Below are 24,253 nucleotides of genomic sequence, written 5' to 3'. Positions count from 1 at the left end.
AGTTTTGGGAACCCTCTCCCACCCTTTTCTCCCCCAGCCCTTCCTCTGGTGATAGTGAAAAGGGAAATTTTCCAGATGTCAAAAGGACCAATAGGGACCTCAGGCCCTAAAAGGAGAGCAAAGGTTGCAAGGGGTTCACTCAGCCACTGTGGATTTTCTCTGCAGGGCATCTGCCCCTTCAGCTATGCCAGATACTCCGACCGGCGAAACTGAGTTTCGCCACCCCACCCCAAGCTCAGGCAGAGAAAAGGCTCGGGGCTCGCCATGCCACCCGGAGCTGCGCCCCAGGCCGGGCTGCAGCGCGAGAGCGGGCACCGCGAGGGCTCTGGCGGGGACACCCGGAGCGCTTACCTATGTCAGAGTTGCAGAAGGCGTCCTGGGGGTGGCTGGGCGAGCATGTGCACGCCTCGGCGCCCCAGTCCCCCAGGCTCCAGCTGCCCAGGAGCACGACTAGCCCGAGCCAGGGAGTCATTGTCGCTGCCGCCGCTGAGGCTGCTGCTCGCCTCTCCAAAGTTGTGCGCCGCTGGAGGGGCCGCTGCAGCCCGAGCTCGCCTGCCCGGCCGTGCGGGGCAACTTTGGCCTCGGGCGCGCTGCCCTGGGAGTGCCCAGCGGGACGGGATGGGGCGCAGCGAGGTTGCCTCCGCGCGGGCGCACGACTCTGCGGGCCGCCGGTCTCTCCGGGCGAAGGAGTGGGAGCTGGGGCGGAGCAGGAGGAGCCGAAGGAGGAGAAGCCGTCTGAACGCCCGCCCGCTGCCCGTTCTGCGCGCTGCCGGGCTGCCGAGTGATATAGTGCGGGTCCCCGGGCCACCCCCTCTCGGGCACTCGGGGCCCGCCCCCTGCGACCAATGGCAGAGCCGCATTACCTCATCGGCCCTCCGAAAGGGGCGGGGCCAGGGGCGCGGGCCGACGGGGCGGGGCCGGCCCGGACCGTTCAGATCCTTATAGGGAATAATGCGGCTGTGGGCACCGGAGTGGGTGAACCGGAACGCGCCTGGGACCTACGCTTGCCGAGTGGCCCCCGGAGCGGCGCTCCCGTGCCCCACCTTGCCAGTGCCCTGACCACACACCCACCCTTCTCTCTGAGCACTTCTGACCCAAACCAGAATCAACTGCCTCCCGCCACAGCACCAGCCCGTCCCCGGGTCACAGGCCTGGTGGAAAGGCTAGGTCCTGGAGACCCTGACTGCGCCTGGTGGAAAGGCTAGGGGAAAAGGCTAACTCTCCACCTTCTCTGGAAAGAGCCCGGTCAGAGGGGAAAGGACCAACTGACAACCTACACACCCACCCCCGACTTTCCTGGATGTGAGGACACCATCTGCCCTTTGGAGCAGGCTGGGATGGACTGTTGTTTCCCGGGGCTCACCCAGAGTAAACTGTGAAGTCATTCAACAAACACTGTTCTGGATGTTGGAATGAGCAAAACAAAGTCCTTGCTTCCATGAAAGTTGCAGGCAGTGTGCATTCACTGGTGAATTCACCAATACAGCGGGTAATTTTCTGTGGTGATAGTACCATGAAGAAACAAATCTCAGTAATGGGTTAGAAATCACTGGGGTGGGGGGCGGTCACTGCTTTCTGTGGGGTAGTGAGAGAAGGTCTCTCTAAGGAGGTGACATTCTAGCTGAAAGGTGAGCAAGGAGAAGGAGCAGGAGGAAATCTGGGAGGAGAGAACACCAGTCAGGGAGAACAGCAAGTGCAAAGGCCCTGAGCTTATTTGAAAAACAGTGAGTAGAAAGGGCAGGAGGAAATGGTAATCCCACCAAGGCCAGACAAGTCTCCATCCTTCAGCAGAGAATTTGGGGGTGAATTGATCCAAAACTGGGGTAACTTACATCAGATTCTGGAGAACTATCCAGGATCTTAGACCACTAGCCATAATGGATAATTGCTAATAACTAATACTATGACTATCCTTATTATTAAGTAACATCTTGATTCTGCCTTATAGTTTCCATGCCACACCTCATTATATCTCACAAAAAATTTTTTCGATAGGAAAAACACAAAGTACTATTCACACTTTCCAGATGAGGAAACTGGCACAGAAAGGTGACATGACTTGGCAAGCAGCCAGGAACTCCATTCACTCATTTGCACCGGAAGAAAGATTTTATTTCCCTGGACTTCAGCAGTAATTAGCTGTCACCATGCAGATGCCCTTTTGCAGCTGGAGTCCTCTGTCTTTCTATTCTTGTGTCTCTCTCCCTTTCTCTCCTAACTCAGTCTGTTTAGAAAGAGACTTGAATGTTTTGGCTATAGAAATGCAGAAAGTTTGGAACAAAATACTCCTCAGAAATCCAAGTTCAACTTTTTCTCAGAAACTCTATTTACACCTCAGAGAAGTGACACTGGGATGGCAGAAGAGAAAATTTCATTGAAAATGGTATTTCCAAGAACATTTTTTAAACTCCTTTGCCGCCCCCCCCCTTAAGAATTGTAGCTATAAGGAAGGAATCAAGTTTCCACATTTTTCTGCCCTATCCCCTTCCCAACTTTTCAGCCCCTTTCTACCTTAACTCTAACTATAGCCTGGCCCAGATAGATCTTTCCCTCTTCAATGTTTACTTCAGCACTTAGCTCACTGTTTCATGGAATATAATTGTATCATTTCCCCAACCACACTAGAAATACTTTGAGACCTGAGATATGTGGCTACCCCGCTTTTTTAGCCCTCTGAATACAAAATAGGGTCCCAGGAGACTTGGGTGTGGGTATGGCCAGCAGCCCATAGAGTCTGGAACAATGGACACTCCAGAGGCCACTTCAAGGATCCAGGTTGAATGAGGGCATACTTGGTGGGATTTGAGAGTTTTGCTTATCCTTGCGTGGTGCCAGTCATGTGGAAGGTTTTATAAGCCTTTCCAGACCAAGTCCACTTTGGATAAGCATCTTATGTGATAAAGGCTCTCTCTTCTCTTTTTTTCTTTTCACTCTATCCTTTTGTCCAAAATGCCAGTATTTTCTCCAAGGGAAGGCTTGCCTAGAACAGGAGTATCAGTCAGGTAACTTTTGCTGAACCTCAAGCAGCAGGTTCCTTATAGAAAGCATCTGAAGCATTTGATTATGGCAACTACTTAATTTTGTAAGCACCAAGAGTAATCTGATTGTTTTTCCAACTGAAAGGTAATGAAATTGCCTTTTGGTTTATTTCCTCTCGCTCCCCATCCTAAGCTGGTCCATGAAGCATCTTTGGAGTTTAGCTTCCCTTTCAGTTGGGAAGTTCTCCCTAATATCTAACTCTAGGGGACTCCCCTGTGCCCCTGAGAATTCAGCCCGGTCCTCACCCTGAGGAAGAGAAAGAATAAGCTCCATGAATCCTTGTGAAGGAGAGGACCCCACTGCCAAGGTCAGCCCCTCCAGCAAGCAGACCTCACAGGCATCCATCTGGATGTCATGGTGTCCTTAGACTTAATAATATGTAAGAATTACTTTTTCAAGACGATTTTATAAGCTAGTTGGAGCGGACCTGCGACTAATGGTAAGAATGACTATACCAGCTCTCCTACCTTCTCCTGACAGCTAAGAACAAGGATAGATTTGTAAATCTCAGAAGAACTGCAAAGTTTGAAAATCTCTCTGGGCTATCCTCAAACCTCCCAGGCTGCCCTGATGTCCCCTTTCCTGGAACTTCTCTAGGGAAGGTGAGTTCATGTCCACCCCCTTCATATCAAGTTACAGGATGCTGGAATCTATGAGAAGTTTCTCATAGACATTTAGAGGTCCTCTAAAAGGACCTCAGGGACTACCCATCCTAATTTTATAGGTGGGAAAGATAAGGTTCAGACAGGTGAGAAAATTACCTCTCACCGTCAGCTTGTGGCTGAGCCAGGATTGCTTTGCAGCTGCCCGATTCCTTACCTGGCTCTCTCCTACGCACTCGTGGACCTCAGTTCCCCCAGCCGCAGCTCATGACCTAATGCTTGCACCCTAGTCATGGAAACTCCAGCCACTCGTGCTCCTGAATTTGCATGTCAGATCTGCAGATGAGTTTGTTTCAGAGTCTCTTTGTTCAGTGTGTAACACATGGACAGTCCTGCCTGCCCCCTGCCCTCGCTAAAAGGTTCTCCATCATGATAATAATCACCTCTGAGCCAATCAGAACAAATACCATTCTGTTCTCCTCAGAGGTTTATCTCCTATGTGTTTATTTTTTCCCTTTCTAAATTATTATTTCATAGTTTTTGAAAACATTCCAAACACATTACTTCAAAGAAATGCATGAAACTTTATTTCTGGGGGACAAAGAGAGGCTGGGGTGGGGAAAAAAAAAAAGCAAAAGACCTGAGATTGGTTCCAAATGCTGCAGAAGTAGAGTTGTGTGTGTGGACAAGTCATCTCACCTGTCCAGACCTCAATTTCTGTGTTTATTGGATGAAAGCTATAACTTAATGGTCTCCAAGCCCCCACCTTGCCTGAAAAAGTCTTAGGATTCCATGGGAAACTCTCAAGGACAAGGAAAGGAAGATAGATCTTGCCATTTAAACAGGTTTGAGACAAATCGAATGTGCCCAAGACTGAAGCACATCCATCAATCTCTCAATCAACACTTACTGAGTTCCTATTTTGTTCTCTCTGTTCTCTCCTTGAAAACAAAGATTGTGATGGTGAAGTGTTAGGAGAGACTGAAGCTCTTGTTTCTGATAGAGCCCTGTTTAAATGTTTATCTGTCCGTTTACTTCTTGGGTCATAAGCACTAAAAGGTCAGGAAATACATCTTTTATTGTCTCTATATCTTATTTTCAAAATTCATTGAACTCCTATTGCAGTTTAAATGTCGCCTCCTCCAGAAAGCCTTCTCTAATTCCCCTCCCCAGTCTTCATCAATCACTTGCAGTGTATTCCCACAGCACCCTGTGCTCCTTTCTTTCATACCACTTAGCTGACAAGAATGTGAGTGTTTATCCATCGGTTTCCCTTCCTGGTTAGAGGAAGCCCCTTGAAGACAGTGTTGGTAACAAAGAAGTCAGCAAGTATTGGTTGAATGAGTCGAATTGATTGGTCCAACCAACCCCTTCCCACTATTCAGATAGGCACGTAGTAGCTCCTTGGAGAGCTCACAGAGCCCTATCCCTCTGGCAGGTGCTAGGGGGCGCTATAAGCCAGAGAACACCCTTTCCCTCAGCCTTCGATCTCGGCCAGTTGCACTGAGAGAAGGCGAGAGAGGCAGTTCCACACTAGTCACCCACTTTGAGTGGGTGAATCTAACCCCTCCCGTCTGCAGTGGCCACAGAGCTGTCAGTCAGCATCCCGTCTGGGTCCGCAGCTGCCCAGCTCCTTCACCCCCAAGCTGGCCCCATGCCAACTGAAGGGGAGACGTGCTCTCAGGAAGCTACATACTTGTGAATCATGGGTTTGGGGGAATCGGGGAGATCTGGGAACACAGCAGACAATGCTGCGATTCCACTCTTTCAGGGCAGAGCTGGTCTCTGGAAATTAAACCAGGAGTAGGTGCTGACAAGACATGTGTCAGTTCTGTTGCCTCATAGGGAAACACCTCTTTTCTTCCCTTCCCTTTCCCCTCTAGACCCTAGCCGCAGTGCCTTCCCCCAAACCCACAGTCCTCATCTGAAAGTCATTACATTCAAAATAGCCTTTTCCAAGCAACAAACAGCCCTGGTCCACCCATCACCATGAGCCCTGGCTAGACTCAGTGGGGTTGCTGCCCAGCCCTGGGAATTATGAACCTGAGATGGTAAGCACTTCTGGTTCTCTGTGTGTCTGGCACCAGCAGGGAGTAAACACCTTTTGTCACTTACATCTGGAGCCAATTTCATGGCAGTAAAATTGCACAGTGTCTCTCACCCCAGCTCCCCACTAGTCCTGCCATGGACTGAAGACCCCTCAGTAAGAGTCTCTGGCTGCATTCACCTGAATCCTGGGCTCTTCACATTTCCTTCCACCCCCAAGCTACTCCCAGGGATTTTTAAGCCAGAAAACACATGTGTGCTGTAGAGACATGTTGTGCCCCATGTTTTCTGGTGGTGAGAGATGGGAAACAGAGTTACTATTTCAGCTCTTGCTTTTTAAAAAGTTTTTTTAATTAATTAATTATTTATTTACTTTTGACTATGTGCTCAGTCAATTATGTGCTCAGTCAACTATTTCTGTGAGTGGTAATATTAAGTGGAGGGAGACCTTCTCTTCCTCGACCCTGTCTTAATGTCTTCCTTATGCTGGTGGAGTTCATGTATTTTTCCTTTAAAAATGAGTAGCTGCTTTGTGGTTTCTTTGAAGGTTGCACGTGCAGCTTTGCAGAGAAGACACATGTGAGTGTCTCTGCTGGGTGCTCTTGTGGCTTGGGAGGGAATGGGATGGACGGTATGGCCAGTTTCCTATCCATGGGGCTGGAGATTCTGTTTCTGGCAAGGCACTTGAGCTCTCTTCAACAGAACCTGCTGGAACTGAAACTGACCTGTCCTATGTGACGGGGATGGTCCAAAGAGCATTTGACACCATTGACCAGATCCTTCTTCAAACTTGGCTGCTGAGACTCCATTCTCTTTGGGTTTTCAATTTCCACCTCTCCAACTGTACCTTCTCAGTCTTCTTGGCAGACTCTTTGGACTCTTCTTGTCACTAAAATGTAGATGCTTCCCAATATTCTGTCCCTGGCTGCCTTCCCTTCCCTTCTAGCCTCCAACTCTCCCTGGCTAATTTTCTACCCTGGTTCTAGCCACTGCTCTGCTGTGTGCACAGGAATGGCACTGCAAGCAGCACTGTCTCTCCAAGCTCCAGTCTATGGCCAGCTTCCCCTTAGATAATTCCACCTGGAAGTCCCCTCACCTCCTCAGACTCCACTGTCTTTCCCCTGATGCGGTGTTACCCATCCCCACCAAGGGCACCAACTTTCACCAAATCCTATAGATTCTCACTCCACACATCTCTTCTTACCCTCCCTTTTCTCCCCATTACCACCATTTCTGCCTTGGTTCAGGCCCATGTAGATTCTTTCCTGACAATTTCAATAGTCACATAACTCGTCACCCTGTCCAGAGTCTTTCTCTGTCAAATGAAACTTTTGCCCTGCTGCTCATGTAAAGTTTTTCAGATATAAATCTGAAATCATGCTGTCCTTTGCTTAAAATGATTCATTTGTTCTCCATGACTTTCTGTTCTGAACAAAGTCTTAAACTCCAAAGAAAGGCATATGAGGCCCTGTTCTGTGATCTGGCTCTTCCCAGGGCCCCACCTTGGGGGGCCATTGCCATAGAATCCAATGTGATTGCTACACCTGTAGTTATGCAACAGTAGGCCCTGTCCTAGCTTATCTCTCCAAACCTATGCCCTCATTCCCATCTTCTAACCCAACATGAAGTTCCAGCTGTCAAGTTCCTGCATCTGAGGCTTATTCACACTATACTCTTTGCCTGGAATCCACCCTCCACCCTACTTCTCATCTGTAAGGATTCTCTTATCTTTCAGGATTCAGCTAGAGTCACCACCTCGTGGATGTTTTCCTGAGCCTCTCTCTTCCTCAACAGAATTGACCTCCCCTCCTTGGCCTCTCTTTCCTCATTCCTTTCCCACACACACCATACACTCCAGATTTCTACCCAGTGCTTCCCACAGTCTGTTGCCCCCAGTGGTTGATAGGTCTTTCTGTCCTCTAGACAGCATCTTGAAAGCCTAGCACAGAATCTGCATTGTAGGCACTTACCAAATATTGAAAGAATAAATTAACCGATGAATGGCAGGGAAAAAAAAGAGGGAGGTGATCAGAGTATTACCTTCACAAATTCACCATTACAGAGGTTCTAGAATCTAGCTTCTAAAGTCAAGAAAATCCTCTAGGTTCGGTTCCCAGACTTGATCAGTTCCAGGGGATACTATGATTCATAAGAGACCAGCAAGCCAACCACAATTCCATTGTCTTTGCTTCCAATGAAATATTTAATTGTCACATAGGTTAGGGCACTCATATCAATGTGACCCCCATATTTTCCTCCTTAGAATCAGAGGACTTTGTGTGAGGCTAGTTTCTCATCAGAAGTTTGCTTTGTTGTGTATGGAGTCAGAATACAGGGATTGAGGTCATTGTAAGAAGGGTTTTTCAGCTGAGATACTATAGAATTGTCCTCACTGAACTCAGGTGAAGGCTTTGCCATGGGAGTGACAATGTTCAAGAGCCCCTCTTGCTGGAAGGTGAAAATGCCGGACACACATTGCCAACTTTGGACTCTTTGGTCTTCCCATTTCTCTGCTCCAAACTTGCCACTCTTCCCTTCTTTCACCCAGACTTTTTCTGCACTGGGAATATTACAATCCATTTGGTTTCTGTGTTTTAGATTATACTCACCATTCAATGATTCCTTGAGGTCAACTAGTTTGGGTTCTAGGTTTCAAATGCTCCCCTTACTGTGTCTCGATTTGCTACCACAGATGGCCATGCACATGTGTGGTGTGTGAATTTATGGCTTCAGAGCTCAGAAGACAAATAGCCTTCTTTCCAAGTTGTGGGTGGACTCTTCATTATCATTGCTCCACCGACTCTCTCTATTTGTCTCACAACTTGTTTGTCACAGTGTGATTATCAACTCTTTGGAGGAAAGGGACAGGATTCTATCCTTTCATCCCCTCTTCCTCCAGATATTCCCCAGACACTAAGTAAGTGTCCACTGCTCCGTGCTAGACACTGGAGATCTAACAGTGAACAAGGCACAGACCTGCCCTCAAGGAGTTCCCAGTCTCGTGGGAGAGAAAGACATGAAAACAAGAGTGGGTGGTACAGACTACAACAGGAGGATTAAATGTGCTGTGGGATTACAGCACCGATCACCCAACGAGGGAATGGGAAGGTGTTTGGGAACCCATATGATGGTAAGAGCTAGGAGACAGCTGTAGGTCACCAAATCCAACCCTCTCATTTTACAGATATAGAAAAAGGCCCAGAATGTGTTGGGATGTGCACTGGGTGTTATATGTAACTAATGAATCATTGAACACTACATCAAAAACTAATGATGTACTATACAGTGGCTAACTGAACATAATAAAAAAAAAAGAAAAGAAAAAGGCTCAGAGAGGTGGGCTTTTATATGGTCACACAGGATTAATCAGACCCTTTAGTACTTCATCATCTTCCCATCAATCCAGGCTTCTCTAATTGAGTGAAATAATTATTTCCCTGCCATGTAATATGCATCAGCTGTAGAATGGTAAGCTGAAAAAGATTTCTAAGACAAGAAAAAGGGAAGGGGACTCACATTAGTTGAGTACCAACTATGGACAAGTCATTTCCAATACAGTATTTTCTTCAATCCTCACAACTGTTGATAATAGGTATTATTTTATGTCTGTTTTTGGTTAAGAAAACTGAGGCAAAACAATAACTCAAAAAAATATACGCACTCCTGTGTTCACTGCCACATTATTTACAACAGCCAAGATGTGGAAACAACCTAAGTGTCCGTTGAAGGATGAATGGATAAATTAATTGTTTTATACACACACACACAAGGAAATATTATTCAGCCATAAAAAAGAAAGAAATCTTGCCATTTGCAGCAACATGGATGGACCCCAAGGGTATTGTGCTGAGTGAAACAAGTCAGAGAAAGACACATACCATACAATCTCTCTTATAAGTAAGATTTAAAAACAAACAAAACAAAAAACCAGCTCATTGATACAGGGAATGGGACATAGATACTGGGTGAGGGGGTGGGAAGATGGGGGAAGGGGGTCAAAAGGTAAAAGAAAAAACAGAAAACTGAGGCACAAAGAAGTTAAGTTGCCTCTTCAATTTCTTACAAGCAAGATAGAGGCAGAGCTGTGATTCAGACCCAGGGATTTCTTTCCAAACCAATGCTATTTCTAGAGCCTGAAAATCACTATACCCTCAGGGTCATCAGAACATTGGAAGTGCTAATGATTTCCTCTTTGTCCTCTGGGTTCTCTTTGAGGGCTCAGAGCTCTTGATCATTGTTGGAACCAAGCAGAGGGAGTCACAGTACCTTCCACCGAGGGCTGGAGAGGGGTGAGTTGAGAAGCATCTTTTGTTTTGCCTGGTTAGCAGTGGAGAGAAGGCAAGAACAATCACAGAGCAGGCAATTTCTGGGGGCGTAGGTGTGCCCTTTCTTACTCAGAATTTGGATGGATGCCACAGGAACATTATATTTGTATTACAAAGAAAGGGCCCTGAATCCAGAAGCAAGCTGATAGAATACTGCTCAGTACATTTTTAACAGCCATTGAATATGGCTTCATATCCTCCTGAAATTTCAAGCATGAGATTGAGGCAATGTACCAGGTTTTTCTTCCAGTTCTGCCACACACAATATCTGGGTGACTGTAAGTAAATCAATGAACCCCCTTTCTTCAAATGTAAAACCAAGGGAGTTGGACTTTATGATCTCTCAAAAATTCTCAGTGGAATATTTTGGAAGGAGACTGACAAAGGGGTCAACAACCAAGGCCTGTGACATCAGTAAAACTGGGCTTCCATCCTTCACTTTTTCACCGTGACCTTGAACAAGTTCCTTAACCTCGCTGAGCCTCAGAGTGGTAAAATTCATGCCTCATAGGATTTTCCTGAGGATCAATGAGGTGTGGTGAGTAAGGCACTTGGCACAGTGCCTGGCACATGATAAATTCTCGCTGAGAATCTATATGCACCAGGGCGTGACCCTACAGGTGTAGGGGTGAATGAGGCCTCTGCCTTCAAGCAACCTGTAGTCTAGTGATCTGTGTTGATTAAGGATGAGCATATTCCCATATCCCCTATGACTATGTAAGTAATTCCCAAAGAAGGGATGGGATAAAGGGAAGAAGAAAAGAAAACAAAAAAAAATGGTAATAATAGTGAATTCTTACAGAGTACCTACTGGGTGCTATGTGTTCTCCTAAGCAGTTTGCGTCTATTAATTCATAGCAAAAACTGTGAGGTAGATGGAATTATCCTCACCATCCCTGTTTTCTTCAGAGACGGAAACAAAGGTATGGAGAGCTTGTATAACTTGCTCAAGGCGACATGGTCAGGGTGCTGCAGTGCTGGGCTTCGAAGCCAGAGCAGTCTGGCCCAAGAGCCCATGCTGTTAACCACCCTGCTAGCCTGCCTTCTCCTGGAGAAGGTGAGCACGCAGAAAGTAACAAGGATACAAAATGGCAGACGCCACCCAGTGCCTGTCGCCAGTGGGTCTTCTTTCCCAGAACGCCTCGTACCCCCAGATCAAGGGGTGTGAGAACATGAATCAGGTGTGGCCCCGATCGGAAGAGACACTTAGTAGGGCAGGGGGCACCTCTGCAGGCCCTCCTGGAGAATAATACTCAGTGGGTTCAGTGTGATTTCCAGCCCTCAGGATGAGCACTGAAGCTGGTGAATCAGAACACTTGTTCAAGTCCCCATCTTGTCCATCTACCAAGTTTCTCTCTATTTATACTCTATCAAGGGAAAACAAACATCTAATTCACAGAGGTATTTTCAAGGGTTAAATAATAAATAACACTGAGCACTTCTTATGTGCCAGGCCTTGTTCTATGTATCTGACGGATATAAATCTATTTAACTTCCACAACTCTATGTTGTAGGGGCTGTTATTATCATGCCCATTTTACAGAAAGGAAAACCGAGGCACAGAGAGGTTCAGCAACTTAGCCAAGACCACAAAATTAATAAGTGGTGGAACCAGAATTCGAAGTTCAGAGTCCAATGCTGTGCATCTCATCACCTCTATGTACTCTGATGAATGGTTGAAAACATTGTGTAAACACTAAATGGTATTGTTGCTCTGTTCTCATATCCATGTCTTAGGTCTTTGTTCTGCTGTTTCCTTGCCCTGGAGTGCCTTTCCTCCTCTCACCTGGCTATCTCTTACTTGTCCAGAGGGCTGAAGAGCAGGCTTCGAAGCACCCACAGGCGTGAGAGAACCAGCTCACACTGGCTGTGAGAGCCTGGTTGTTAGATTTCCTGGAATTTTTCGAGTCGGTAGCTAAACACAGCCATTATTAAAAATTTCATTATATCAACTTATAATCAAATTATATTAAAAATGTGGTAATGAATACTTAAAACTCATCACTTCCTAATTATTTCATGACATTATACTCTCATCTATGGTCTTGAGGCTATGTCCAGCTCTTGTGTCTGTGTGGTGGAAGTTTTGTGTCATGGTGGGCTGCTTGCTACCAGGGACATCCCGCTGGTAACTTAAAATTGGCCATGATGGGAGTATTTGTACCACAGCAATCGGCAGATGCCACAAATCAGGCTTTTTGTCCTGGAGAGCTCGTTGGTAAATATTCACACGCACACCGCTGCCATTTCTTAACTGTGTGATCTTGGACAAGTAATCTACCTGTGCCTCAATTTTCCCATCTAATAAAATAACGACAGCATTAGTGTCTATCTCACAGAGTTGTGAGGAATAAACAAGATGATACGTGGAAAGGATTTAGCAGAATGCCTGGCACAGAGTCAGCCATCAATGAATGGCCACTGTCAGTATTAATATTAAGACAATATTATTATTAAGCATCATCTCCTACAAGTGGCCTTTCCTTCCACCCAAGCTGGGTGCCACGCATCAAGGATGAACTCTGACTTGATATTCACTACACTACTTCGGGATTGTCCATTTCATTGGCATTTTCCTTCTTTAGTAAGTGAGCGAATGACAGGGGCAAATTGAGTTTTCTCCTTTGAGCACTTAGTCCAATGCCTGACACTCAGTAGATCCTCCATAAAACTGTTAGATTAAATTATTAGTGAGGGGAGAGTTCAGAAGTACTGAAAAAGATCACTGAAAGTCAGAATTAGGAAACTTGGAAGCTTCTCTAATCACATCACAAACTTTTAAGAAATTCTTCACATCTCAGCATTACTGGAATATTCTGTTTAGGGTTCATGCCTTGGGAGTACCTTCTAATGAGGTCATTTTGGAATTTTAAAAACTAAAAGCCCCCTGACTTGGTGCCCAGACAGAACCACCACACGCTGAACCCAGCTTTATAACGAAGCTCTCACTGTATATGCTATGGAGCCCCTATGATAGTCTTAGCGTGTCAAGTAGGGATATGACCAGTAACTTTCCAAACCGCTTGAAGGTAGCTGGAACTGCCTCTGCCTCAAGTATTTAGAGAAAAAAGATCTTGATGTCATATCAACAAACTCTGAAAGAGATTGCACATACCTGGAGTGCTTTTCAAGGCCTGGGAGCCAGTGATTGGAGGCAATTTCAGGGGGAAAGAAGGGGAGAGGCTGAAGGCATGTTGAAAAATCATTTTTTGTCTGTTGTTCCTTTGTGTGAACTGGTTGCTGGCTTATGCAACGCCCAGTAATTAAAATGGCTGGAATGCTTTGCATTTTTACAGCAACGTGAAGGCGGCTTGGAGGCCTAGAGCTGGAGCCAGATGGAGGGGGGCCCAGTGATCCTACCCTGGCTGCCCCTTGGCCTGGCAGAGGTGGCTGGCATCTGCCTTGGGGTGGAGGAGGTGACAGGGAGGAGGGAGGAAGTCAATGCAGCTAGGAGCATCTCCCACTACTCTCCCCCTCCTCTGGGCAGTGCATCCAGGTGCACCGCCTTGAATGAAGATATACACAGACCACCCACCTCTAGAAGTCTATAATGATTAGTGGTGCTGCCTAGGAATGATAAGCAATGATAAAGCTATCCTTTATTAAATATCTATACTCTGCCAGGTCCCATACTAATAGCATCTCATATATTACCTGCCTTCACACACACAGAAAAATCAGATGTCATTCTTCTGCTTAAAACTCTTTATAGATCCGTAGTGCATTTAAAATGAATTCCAAGTGCCTCACCCTTTCATACCCAGTGTGCTGTGGTCCCTGCTCTCACTGCCCTTGTATCCCCCACTCTCCCTCAAGTTTACCATGCTCCCGCCGTGCTGGGAACATCCTTTTACCAAGCTGAGCTCCGTCCCTGCTCCAGGGCTGCCCTGCCTCCTCCCTAAGTCTTCCCCGTGTCTGGCCAACACCAGCTCCTTCTTATTCAGCTTCCGGCTCAGATGTTTGTCACCTTCTCAGAAATGTCTTCCATGGCTGAAGTAGCACAACCATCCCCAGTCACTCATGGCTCCCATCATCCCATTTTTCAGATTTATTTTTTTCAGTACTTATCACTATATGGAAAAACTTTGTTTATATGTTTATTCATTGTCTTTTCCAACTAGAATGGAAGTTCCTTGAGGGTGGGTCCCACATCAGTCTTGTTCACTGCTGTATTGTAACACCTAGATCAATGTTTAGCCAATATCTGTCGAGATAATGGATCTTTGCAACAATTCAGCAAGCTAGATGTCATTGTCCTCATCTTCCAGATGCAAAAACTGAAGCTCAAGGAGATTAAGTCATTTGTCCAAGGTCATCTCCTAAGAACTGATGTCACCAAGGTCTGCCTAAATCCAAAATCCATGTTTTGGGATAAGTATGCACAACCTTCCCCCATGGACATCTACTTTAGAAAATAGTGGAAAGATGGTGTCTATATTTCAAGAGAAAGAACCAGGACTCAAGGCTAACTATTAGCCCTTTAGTCGTATAATGATGGTGGCCCCAAGAAATAAGAATGTAAGTTCTTGATGGGAACCCACGATACTGGTGTTCTAATCTAAGCCCTGCCACCGTGTGACCTTGGGTGAGCTCATTATCCTCTCTGGGTACTATTTGCATGTGCAGAGAGTTTCTGCTTCTGCTTCCCGAGGGGACAATTACATGACAGTGTGTGAAGGCCCAGCACTCCAGCGTCTCTCTCCCGCCCTGGGATGGCGAGGCTGGCGTGCCCATGGATCACTGGAGTGGAAGTCATATACCTTGGGGGAAGGATGCTCGCTGTCCCTGACCATGGGCATGTGCCTGCCTGGGGGTAACTTCAAGAATAAGCAGCTGGATCAAGAAGCTGGCTTTTAAAGCCTTCAGGGGTGTTGGAGGATGGGCGAACATGGCTAACTGAGGATGTCACCTATCACTGTCCAAGCACCGCGTCCCTGAGAAAACCTGACTGCCCCGCCTGGCCTTTTAAGCCTCAGGGTCTGCCCCAGCCTCCCTCCCACTCCGACTTCATTCTCACTAAACAGGATCTGTACCTTCCTCATCGTGACACAAGTTGCATCTTCTTCCCACCATTGGCTTTTTCAAAGGCATTCTATTTTGATATAATTCCAACTCACAGAAAGGTTGCAAGAATAGTTCAAAGAATTACCAGAGACCTTTCACCCAGATTCCCCAAGTGTTAACATATACTGCATTTCCTCTTTACCTCCATCATTTCTCCCTCCCCTCTCTCTCACATACACTTACACACACACACACACACACACACACACAACTTAAGAGTAAGCTGTAGAGATGATGTAGGGCGCTATCAGCTTTGAAGTCCAGAGCAAGTCAGCCCCTGGAAGTCAGCCCCTGGGGCTTGCATTCCAAACCTCAACTCTACCTGTTACTAACTGTATGCATTTACGCAGAAGATTTCACTTCTCGGGACTTCAGCTTCCTGATCTATAAATGGGGGACACTAAGAGCACCTAACTCATAAGGCCAATGGGAGAATTCATGAGATACCCCATTTTGAGGGCTCAGCACTGTGCTCGGAACATGGAAAGTAAAAGTGCACAGTAAGTAAATGGGGCAGTGTTCTGCTAGAATGCTTTGGTTTTTTTCTTCTTTGAAGTTGTTTAGATTCCTTGGATTTCTCCTTCTCCTTCAGGCCAATTCTCATAAAAATAGAAAGACAGATGCTGTCATTGATTCACCCCTTATCTACTGAGCACCCATGCTGGGTCTGACCCTGCTCTGGGTACTGAGATACAGCAGCAAACAAGACAGGTGCAGTCCCTGGCCTTTGAGCCCGTATTTGCATGATGGAGACAGACAGTAGACATGGAAACAAATAGATGAACCATTTCAGTCGTAAGTGCCATGAAGAAGGTAAAGCCGAGTGACTGGGAGCCAGGGAGCATGTAGGGAACTCCTTTAGTCAGGGTAAGCAGAGAAGACTTCTCGGATGAGGCAAAACTTCGACTAGATACTTTTAATCTAAGAAAATACCTTCTGGGAAAATGTCAGACACAATTTCATTGCTCAGTAAATGTTCTCCTCATGAGTGGGTGCAAGGTAGGAAGTGGGAGAGTTTTAAATCCTCCCTTAAGAACACAATGATGGGAGCATGCCCTTCTCTATCATTTGTTTGGAGCCATGCACTTTCCATATATTATCCCATCAGCCTTCCTGAACTTGTGAAGCAGGTGTCATTCACCTCATTTAATAGATGAGAGGACTGAGGTTCAGAGAAGCAAGTTCATTTGCCCAAAAGCAAAGAGAACATAAGGAGGGGACCCTCTGACAGCACATAGCTCCAAAACTCCACAATGGCAACCTCTTATTACTCCCAAGTACGAAAATGGCAGGTTTTAATTTGAGGGAAGAGTGCTGGCGTTGGAAGGCACTGTTCCAGCCCTGGCTTTGGCACGCATGCGCTATGGAGTCTTGGGAGAACCGTCCATTACACGGAGTGGTACTGGCTGCTCCCTCGCGTCCCCTCCAGCTGTACCAGGCGAGCTCACCTGTTGGGTTGGTTTTTTTTCTTCCTCTGACTCCCTTTTCATGGAGAAAAGTAACACAAAGAGGAAAGAGAATTAGGAGGAACGAAGATGAGCTGCAGGTATCACCCACCCCAACTAATCACTCCTGGAGCCGGAGAGCAGGTTTGCCTCGGAGGGCAGCACAGAAGGGAGACCTGACTCCTCTGCTTCATGACATCCAGCCCAGTATTTTGTGTGCAGCAGTAGGGACTCAAGCCCTGCTCTTGTATGAACAAGGTGCCTTTGTTATCTGAGGCCAATTAGAAGAGCCCTGATAGGGGCGCCTGGGTGGCTCAGTCGTTGGGCGTCTGCCTTCCGCTCAGGTCATGATCCCAGGGTCCTGGGATCGAGCCCCGCATCGGGCTCCCTGCTCGGCGAGAGGCCTGCTTCTCCCTCTCCCGCTCCCCCCGCTTGTGTTCCCTCTCTCGCTGTATCTCTCTCTGTCAAATAAATAAATAAATAAAAATCTTTAAAAAAAAAAAAAGAAGAAGAGCCCTGATATTATTTAATGGCTACACCTCATACAGCATGCAAATAATGCCTTCTGTGATCTGCTGTTCAATTTCAGGAACTCCTGTTTCCAGTAGGCCACTGACATATTCGAGTTTCCATAGTAGGGTGAATGTGGGAGAGTTACTATGGTGGCTAGTTGACTGTTTTAGTTATCTTTTGCTGCATGATGATATCACCGTGCACTTAGAGGCTCGCTTCAAACAACACACATTTATTATCTCATGGATTCTGTGGGTCAGGAGTCCAGGCCTGGCTTTCCTGGGTCCTCTGCAAGACCACAGTCAGGACGTTAGCTGGGGCTGCAGTTTCATCTGAGACTCTACTGAGGAAGAATCTATTCCTTTGCTCACATGACTATTGGCAACATTCAGTTCCCAGTTTCTCTCTGGCTACGGGCTGGAATTCACCCTCAGGTCCTTGCCATGTGACTCCATAGATAGGCAGCTTCCTATATGCAGCTTGTTTCTTCAAAGCCATCAGGAAAGCATCTCCTCCCAAGACAGGCATTATAGATTATATAATGTGGTCACATAGGCATAATCACATACATCCTGTCACCTTTGCCATATTCTATTGGTGGAAAGCTTTTCATAGGCCCTGCCCACACTCAAGGGTGGGGAGGGATTATGCAAGAATGGGAATACCAGGAGGAGGGGATCATGGGAGCCACGTTGGCTCACCCTCCAGAGTGATCAGACAGAGTGTTGAAAGGCCTGGAAATCATGGGTACAGAGAACAGTTGAAAACACTTGAAATGTTTAACCTGAGAAAGAAGAAAATAATATTGACAAACACTGAGGACTTCTCGTAGATCAGTTCACTTAACCCTCATACAGCCCTATAAGGTAAATACTGTTATCCCCATTTTACAGGTAAGAAAACTGAGGCACAGATAGTTCAAGCAACATGCCAAGGTGACACAGCTATTGAATAGTATTGCTGGGAGTTGAACCCAAGCAGTCTGCCTCCAGGGTTCATGCCTAGTAGGACTGTCAGTCATTGGAAGATGGGGTTGAGTTCCCCCCAGAAGACTCTAGGACCAAAGGCTAAAAGCTATTAGGTGGTAGCTTTGGGCCTTATGATGATAAAGAGAAAGTAAAGCTGTGAGTTCTGGTGAAGTTTGAGCTCCATGTCATGGGGGAGTGAGAGGTGTTTCAACTGAAGGCTGCCCAGCCATATCTCAAAGATGGTGTGGAGGGGATTGCATAGTAAAGAATGCTGGGCAAGACGTCCTTTAAGCTCTCCTTAAATCAGAGGATTAAAGGAGATTTTTAAACTGCAACCTCAAGGCCAGATTTGGTCCACCAATGGCTTTTCTTTGGTTTATGCAGCACTTTTGTTTTCTTTGTTTTTTTTTTTAATGTAATCTGCAAATTTTCAGAAAAATTTAGATTTCCAGCTTCTCCTGAAACACCAGAAGCTCTGAGTTCATATTGCCAGGGCATAGTTAGCAGGTGCTGAGGAGCACCTGTACCAGTTATGCTAGGCACAGTCCCCACCACTCCCTGTTGTCTCTTCAACTGAGGCTATAGGTCTGTTATTTCTCATGCTGGCCTGTTTCAAGGCCCCAGACCGCACCATAAGCTCCTAGGCCAAGCATTCAGGCTATATAAACCATAGTCACGGGAGGAAGCAAAGGAGGAGCTAGGCCTTAGTGACTATGTGAGAAGCTCAGCAAACATAGGAAGGGAGCCAGAGGATAAAAGTATTAGGGGCTCAGCCTCTGCTGTGAACTGAGACCAAGTTCCTTACCTCATTGGAAAAGACAGTTCTGGTCCCACTGGTCCTTTGGAGGATCTGGTGAGATCCTGGAGAATAGGACCAACTAACTCCTAAACATCTTTTGGAGCCCAGATCCATAGACTATGGGAAGCCAGATTTTTTGTGTTAGAACTACAAGACCTGAAAACCCATTTGTTTTCCTTCTTATCAGGGAATTTGTCTTCAGAAATAGTTTTAAAGGGGGGAAAAAAAAAAACAACCTTTGAGAAAATAGGAAGGGGAGGACTCATGGAGGGAAAGCTTTGCTGCGAGGTAGAGTTCTTTGCTGATGCTTTTTTGTTCTGTTTAAAAAAGAAAGCTATTCTTCAAGAGAATGAAAAGGAAAAGGAGGGAGGGAAGCATATTCTGCTGCAGATCTATTCAGAACTTTACCTCTCTGCCCAAGAATCCCAAGGCAGCCCCTGAAGAAAGGAAAATACTTCAGAAAAGGAGCTGGGAAACCCTCAAATAGCAGTCGTGCCTTGGCCCCCACCTCAACCCATCAACAACAATGGTAGCTAACACTCACATGGCACTTACTATATGCCAGGTACTAATAGAAGTACTTTATTATTGATTCGTTAAGGCTCAGCCCAGCCCTGTGGGGCAAACACAGTATCATAATCCCCTTTGATAGGTAGGGAAACTGAAACCCAGAGAGGTTAGGTAACTTGCCCAAAGCCACACAGCCCATCAGTGGCAGAGCCAGGATGCCACCCTTGTAGTCTTGCTGTAAGACTTGTGCTGACCTTCAAGGACTGCTTGAGCAGGTGCATGGAAAAGGCATCATGCTAGGTACCGGGGGGGGTGAGAGGGAGAAGGAGGGAAGCTTGAGGAAAGAGCAAGATCCTAGTTGAGTCTTCCAAGCTAGTCCACTTTCCGGCTATGGGACCTCGGGCAAGACTGTGAGCAACTGGGTCTTACAGGTCTTAGTAGTTCCAGTGCCTTATACAATTAAAAGACAGTTTATGGAAGGAGGGAGAGAAGGAGAGGAAAAGGGAGGGAGGGAGGAAGAAAAGAAATAGAAGCAATAACTAATAATTAGAATAGCAACTAGCTCTTATCAAGTGTTTATTCGGCCAGATACTACCAAGTGCTTTACCCACATTATATCATTTAATCCTTATAATAACGTCCCTATGGTGTGGTTAATATTATTACTTCCACTCGAAGGATAAAGAAACTGAGGCATGGGAAGTTCAGTAGCTTGTCCGAGGTCATGATGCTAGTAAGTTGGAGAGCCAGGATTCTGACCAGGCAGTGTAATTGTAGCGCCCAGACTCTTAGCCAGTAATGAAAACAGTAAATATTTGAGGTCAAGGTGTAATTCCTCCCATTTGCGGGGTACTTGGTGGATTACAAAACTCTTTGTGGTGAGGTTTCCAAGGGTGGAGATGGGGACAGAAATTTCCGGCGATTTCTGGCGAGACTCAGCCAGTGATTCTTAGCTAACATGTAGGTGCAAAATGCCAAGGCATGCAGAGATGTGAAACAGAAACCAGAGCGGCCGGTGGCGTACTGCTCAGAGCCCCTTTAGTGGCCTTGTCCTCTCAGGCACAGGGCCCTCTTGTACAGCAATAGGCTGGTCATCTGGCTTTTTACTCCCCAGGACACACTCTTGAGACTCCCAGCTCTCTTGCTCCCTCCAGGCCAGCTGCAGCCCATGCGATTTCAGGCCAGCTCAGCAAAGCACAGACTAGTTGTAGTGTCCCACACCAGTGAGCTGCTTAATTTGTACCCAAGCAAAGGAAAACAGAATTCAAGGCAGAAGGCTTCAGGAGTTCGGTCAGGGCACCCCATTCCCGTGTTGGACTCGGCCATGCTGCCAACAGAAGGCAGAGGTTTACACAGCCTTACCTTAAGAGGGAGCTCTTGGTTCCGGCTCCCTCTGCCTTGCTTCCCTCCTCTGCCCTGGTTCTCCCCATGCAAAATGGAGCCACCAGTACCTGCCAAACTGTATCTACGTCAGGACTGAGGATTGAAGGGGTTGATAGATGACATCACAGCTGTAATCTGCAAAATTATAACTGGCGATACAGCCGGTAATATTTTTCCTATTTAATGCATTTCCTGGAGAGGCAGTATGTCTTAGGGTCCGGGCGTGGAGGGTGAGGTAGGGGTGGGGAAGCACAGTGTGAGTGTCTCACAGACCTGGGTTTGATGCCCCGCTCTGCTGCCAGCCAGCTGTGTGTCCTTGGGTAAGTGATTGCGCTTCTCTGTGTCACGGTTCCCTCTCTTGCCAAGTGGGAATAATAATGCCCACTTCAGAGAGTCACTGTGAAGATTAACTAGGACGGCACCCAGCTCATGGAAGAAATTTAATGAGGAGCAACTAGTAATTCCTTGCCTCACATCTCTAGTCCTCTGCCATTGTCATTCTCTTAGGGCAGCCTTCTCTGACCTCCAGGACCAGATCAGAATCCTCTGTTACAAGCCAGCACCGTATATCAGCTCTTTGTAGTAAACATCACATTGTCCATTTATCTGGATGATTATTTGATTAACATCAGCCTCCTTCACTAGCCACATGGAGACAGAGACTGTCTTGGGCCATCTCTGTAACCCCACTGTCCAACACAGGCTTGGCACATGAAAGGTGCTCAGTAAACATTTGTGGAGTAAATTAACGAAGGAAATTAATACCCCAATACACTAGTGTATTCCATTTGTTTGCAAGGGAGTGTTACAAATAAGTTTTTGTTATTCATAGTGAAAGTCCTAGAGTTTATTGCTTCCTTTTTAACATGCATGCTCAAGATTATCTTTATAATGGTGTCATCCTCTTTTACATTTTTTTGACATACTTTCTTGGGTGGGGCTACAGTTAATGCAAGCCCTAGGGATTACATTCCACCCAGAGTAAACCCATGAGAATGTCTCCCGCAGGAATGTCATTTGTCATTGGGTCTGATGGAAGCAGAAGGTTGAAAAATGTGGTCTTACATCATAGATCCCCTTTGCTTGTAGTCTCTAGAAAATTGGTCTAGAAAATTGGAGGCAAGAATGGCCTGTTTCTCCCTCAGATGGTATGAACGTTGAGAAGTTAATGCTTCTAAGATCCTAGCCTGAAAGCACAGAATTATCTGCTTCCTGCCATAAAACTTCCTGCCTTGAGATGCTGCTTATCAAACTGTTAACCCTAATGTGTCTTGACTAGCCAGGACCTGATAGGAGAAAAGCATTTTCCTCTAGATCTGGCAGCCTGCAGACCTCTACTAGAGCACATATCACCCTTTGCAATAATTTAGTGTTTCCCGCAGGTTTCAGGCAGTGTCCCCATGAACTTTCTTATCTAACAGTTAAATTTTCAGTACATTATGTAGCATAAAAAATTTAACTAGCAAATTAAATCCACAAATTCATGGATATTTTTGCTGAGATACACCCAAAGCTGGCACTTATAAGAAAAAAAAAGTCAGTGCAAAGAAAATACTAAGTAAATATTAATAGTAAACTATTACAAGAAAATGGCAGAAATGAATGTGAATAGCTAATGCATGAGTTTCAGGAATGCTGCAATTATTTATTTTCTTGTCTCTCTTCCCATTAATTTGTGAGTTTCTTTGGGAGAGAGACTGTCTTTTATTCTTTTTACCTCAAGCATTAGCACAGAGCCCCTGGCACATAGGAGCTCAACAAATTCGGTGAATGTGGAATGCATGGGTGACTGAATGGCGGGACAGACTTGGCATTTGGGCACCAACAAATTCACGGAGGTTGGGGTGTTCCCAGGGCATTGGGAGCAACGGTATTTCTGTGTGATGATAATCAGTAAAAGGAGGGTTGGGCTGGCTCCATGCCACGAAATGAAAGCTAACGTGCCCAAATGCCAGCTTCCCTCTCTGGGAGTCTCCCCACCGGACAGAATTCCCAGCTGCCTAGAATAAAGGAGGAGCTTAGAACATGGAAATCCACAGGCACTTTGGACAGAACATACTAGCTATGTGGCCTCAGGTCAGTCACTTCACGTCTACTTCTCTGCGGACTAAAGGAGTCATTACAGCAAAAGGAATTCTATGACTCTGGGAGGATTTGGTCTGAATTTGAAAAGTACAGGGAAGGCAGGTGGGAGGAGGTGCTGAGGAGCTGGGGCAAGGCCAGACTCAGGCTTGAAGTACTGACACCTTGATGTCCAGTGATCGCCTGCATGATCGGCATCCTGGGTGGCTCTGGGTGGTGACATCTGTGAGGTCACCCGTGGGCATTTCTGGGTCTAGAAACTTCCCTGTGTGTGTGCTGGGGGGTCCTGGGGTGGCTTCTGCTGCTGGAGCCCCCACCGAGCAGTGGTCAGGGCAGCCTTGTCATGCCCAGCCAGGTAAGCAAATTTGTTTCCACTTTGAGTTCTTATCCCTCCCCCAGGACTGCACTTTACAGTTTACCATACACTTTTCATGTCCTCTGTCCCATCTGATCCCCACAGGATCCCAGAGGAGGCCACTTAGGGTAGTACAGAGGGAAGGTGGGAACCAAACGCTCAAGGCCATGTGGCTCAGTAGAAGAAGCACCACTGTCGGCAGGGAGCTCACCTCAAGGTGGTCCAGGACATGGAACTTGGAGCCAGACCCCTGTGTTCAAAGGCCAGCTCAACCAGGCACCAGCTGGGTGACCTTAGGAGAGTTAGATGTCTTCTCTGGGCTGCAGTTTTCTCATCTGTGAAATGGAAATATAACAATATCTGCCTCCCAGGGCTGTTGTGAATATGAATGAAAACTACCTGGCATATAGTAAGTGATCAGGTTTCATTACCTCGTGGTTAGTTTGAGGATTTATTAAGGTAATGAGTATGTTCATTTCCTAGAGCTCCCATAACAAAATACCACAGACTGGTGTCTTCAAACGACAGAAACTTGTTCTCTCACATTTCCGAAGGCCAGAAGTCCAAAATCAGTATCAATGGGCTGGCACCAAGGTGTCTGCAAGGCTGAGCCCCCCAGGAGACTCTAGGGGAGAATCCCTTCCTTGTCTCGTCCAGTTCCTGGTTGTTACCAGCATTTCTTGGCTTGTGGCTACATCTCCCCAACCTCTGTTTCCATCTTCACATGGCCTTCTGGGGGTGGGTGGATATACTATATAGGTGGGTGAGGGAAGGTCTCTCTGATGAGGCTGACACATCAATAAAGTCAGAAAGAGAGAGCCATGTGAATATCTAGGAGAAGAGTTTTTAGACTAAGGGAATATCAGGTGGAAAGGCCCTGAGATGGAGGTGTCCTTGGTGTGTTCAAGTAGCAATAAGTGGACAGAGGGAGTGAGAGGGAGGGGCAGGAGGTGAGATCAGAAATAGGATAGGGTTGGGGAGGGCCAGATCGTGGCATAGGACCTTGTAACTCACCCTAAAGAATTTCGCTTTTGTTCAGAGTGAGATGGGAAGTCATTGCAGGGCTTTGAGCAGAAGGATGGCCTTCAACTTAACATTTGAAAGCACCAGGGTGCTTCTAAG

At 46.5% G+C, this 24,253-nt stretch overlaps 2 protein-coding genes across 6 annotated transcripts in view; one reads left to right on the top strand and one right to left on the bottom strand.

Moving 5' to 3' along the window:
* The window catches only part of TIMP3 (TIMP metallopeptidase inhibitor 3), a 58,252-nt gene extending 57,465 nt beyond the window's left edge, over positions 1-787 (bottom strand). Inside the window, exon 1 of the mRNA XM_032416360.1 lies at positions 352-787. Within this exon, the coding sequence (XP_032272251.1) occupies positions 352-472 (121 nt within the window). The 5' untranslated portion in view covers positions 473-787. The remainder of the gene's footprint in view (positions 1-351) is intronic.
* Positions 1-24,253, top strand: part of SYN3 (synapsin III) — a 443,568-nt gene that overhangs the window by 205,614 nt on the left and 213,701 nt on the right. The gene's annotated exons all lie outside the window — the stretch shown is intronic.

Source organism: Phoca vitulina, unplaced genomic scaffold, assembly GCF_004348235.1.
Source record: "Phoca vitulina isolate PV1807 unplaced genomic scaffold, GSC_HSeal_1.0 scaffold19, whole genome shotgun sequence".
NCBI lineage: Eukaryota > Metazoa > Chordata > Mammalia > Carnivora > Phocidae > Phoca > Phoca vitulina.
Note: the sequence above shows the minus strand (reverse complement) of the source record. Positions and strands in the feature narration are given on the sequence as shown.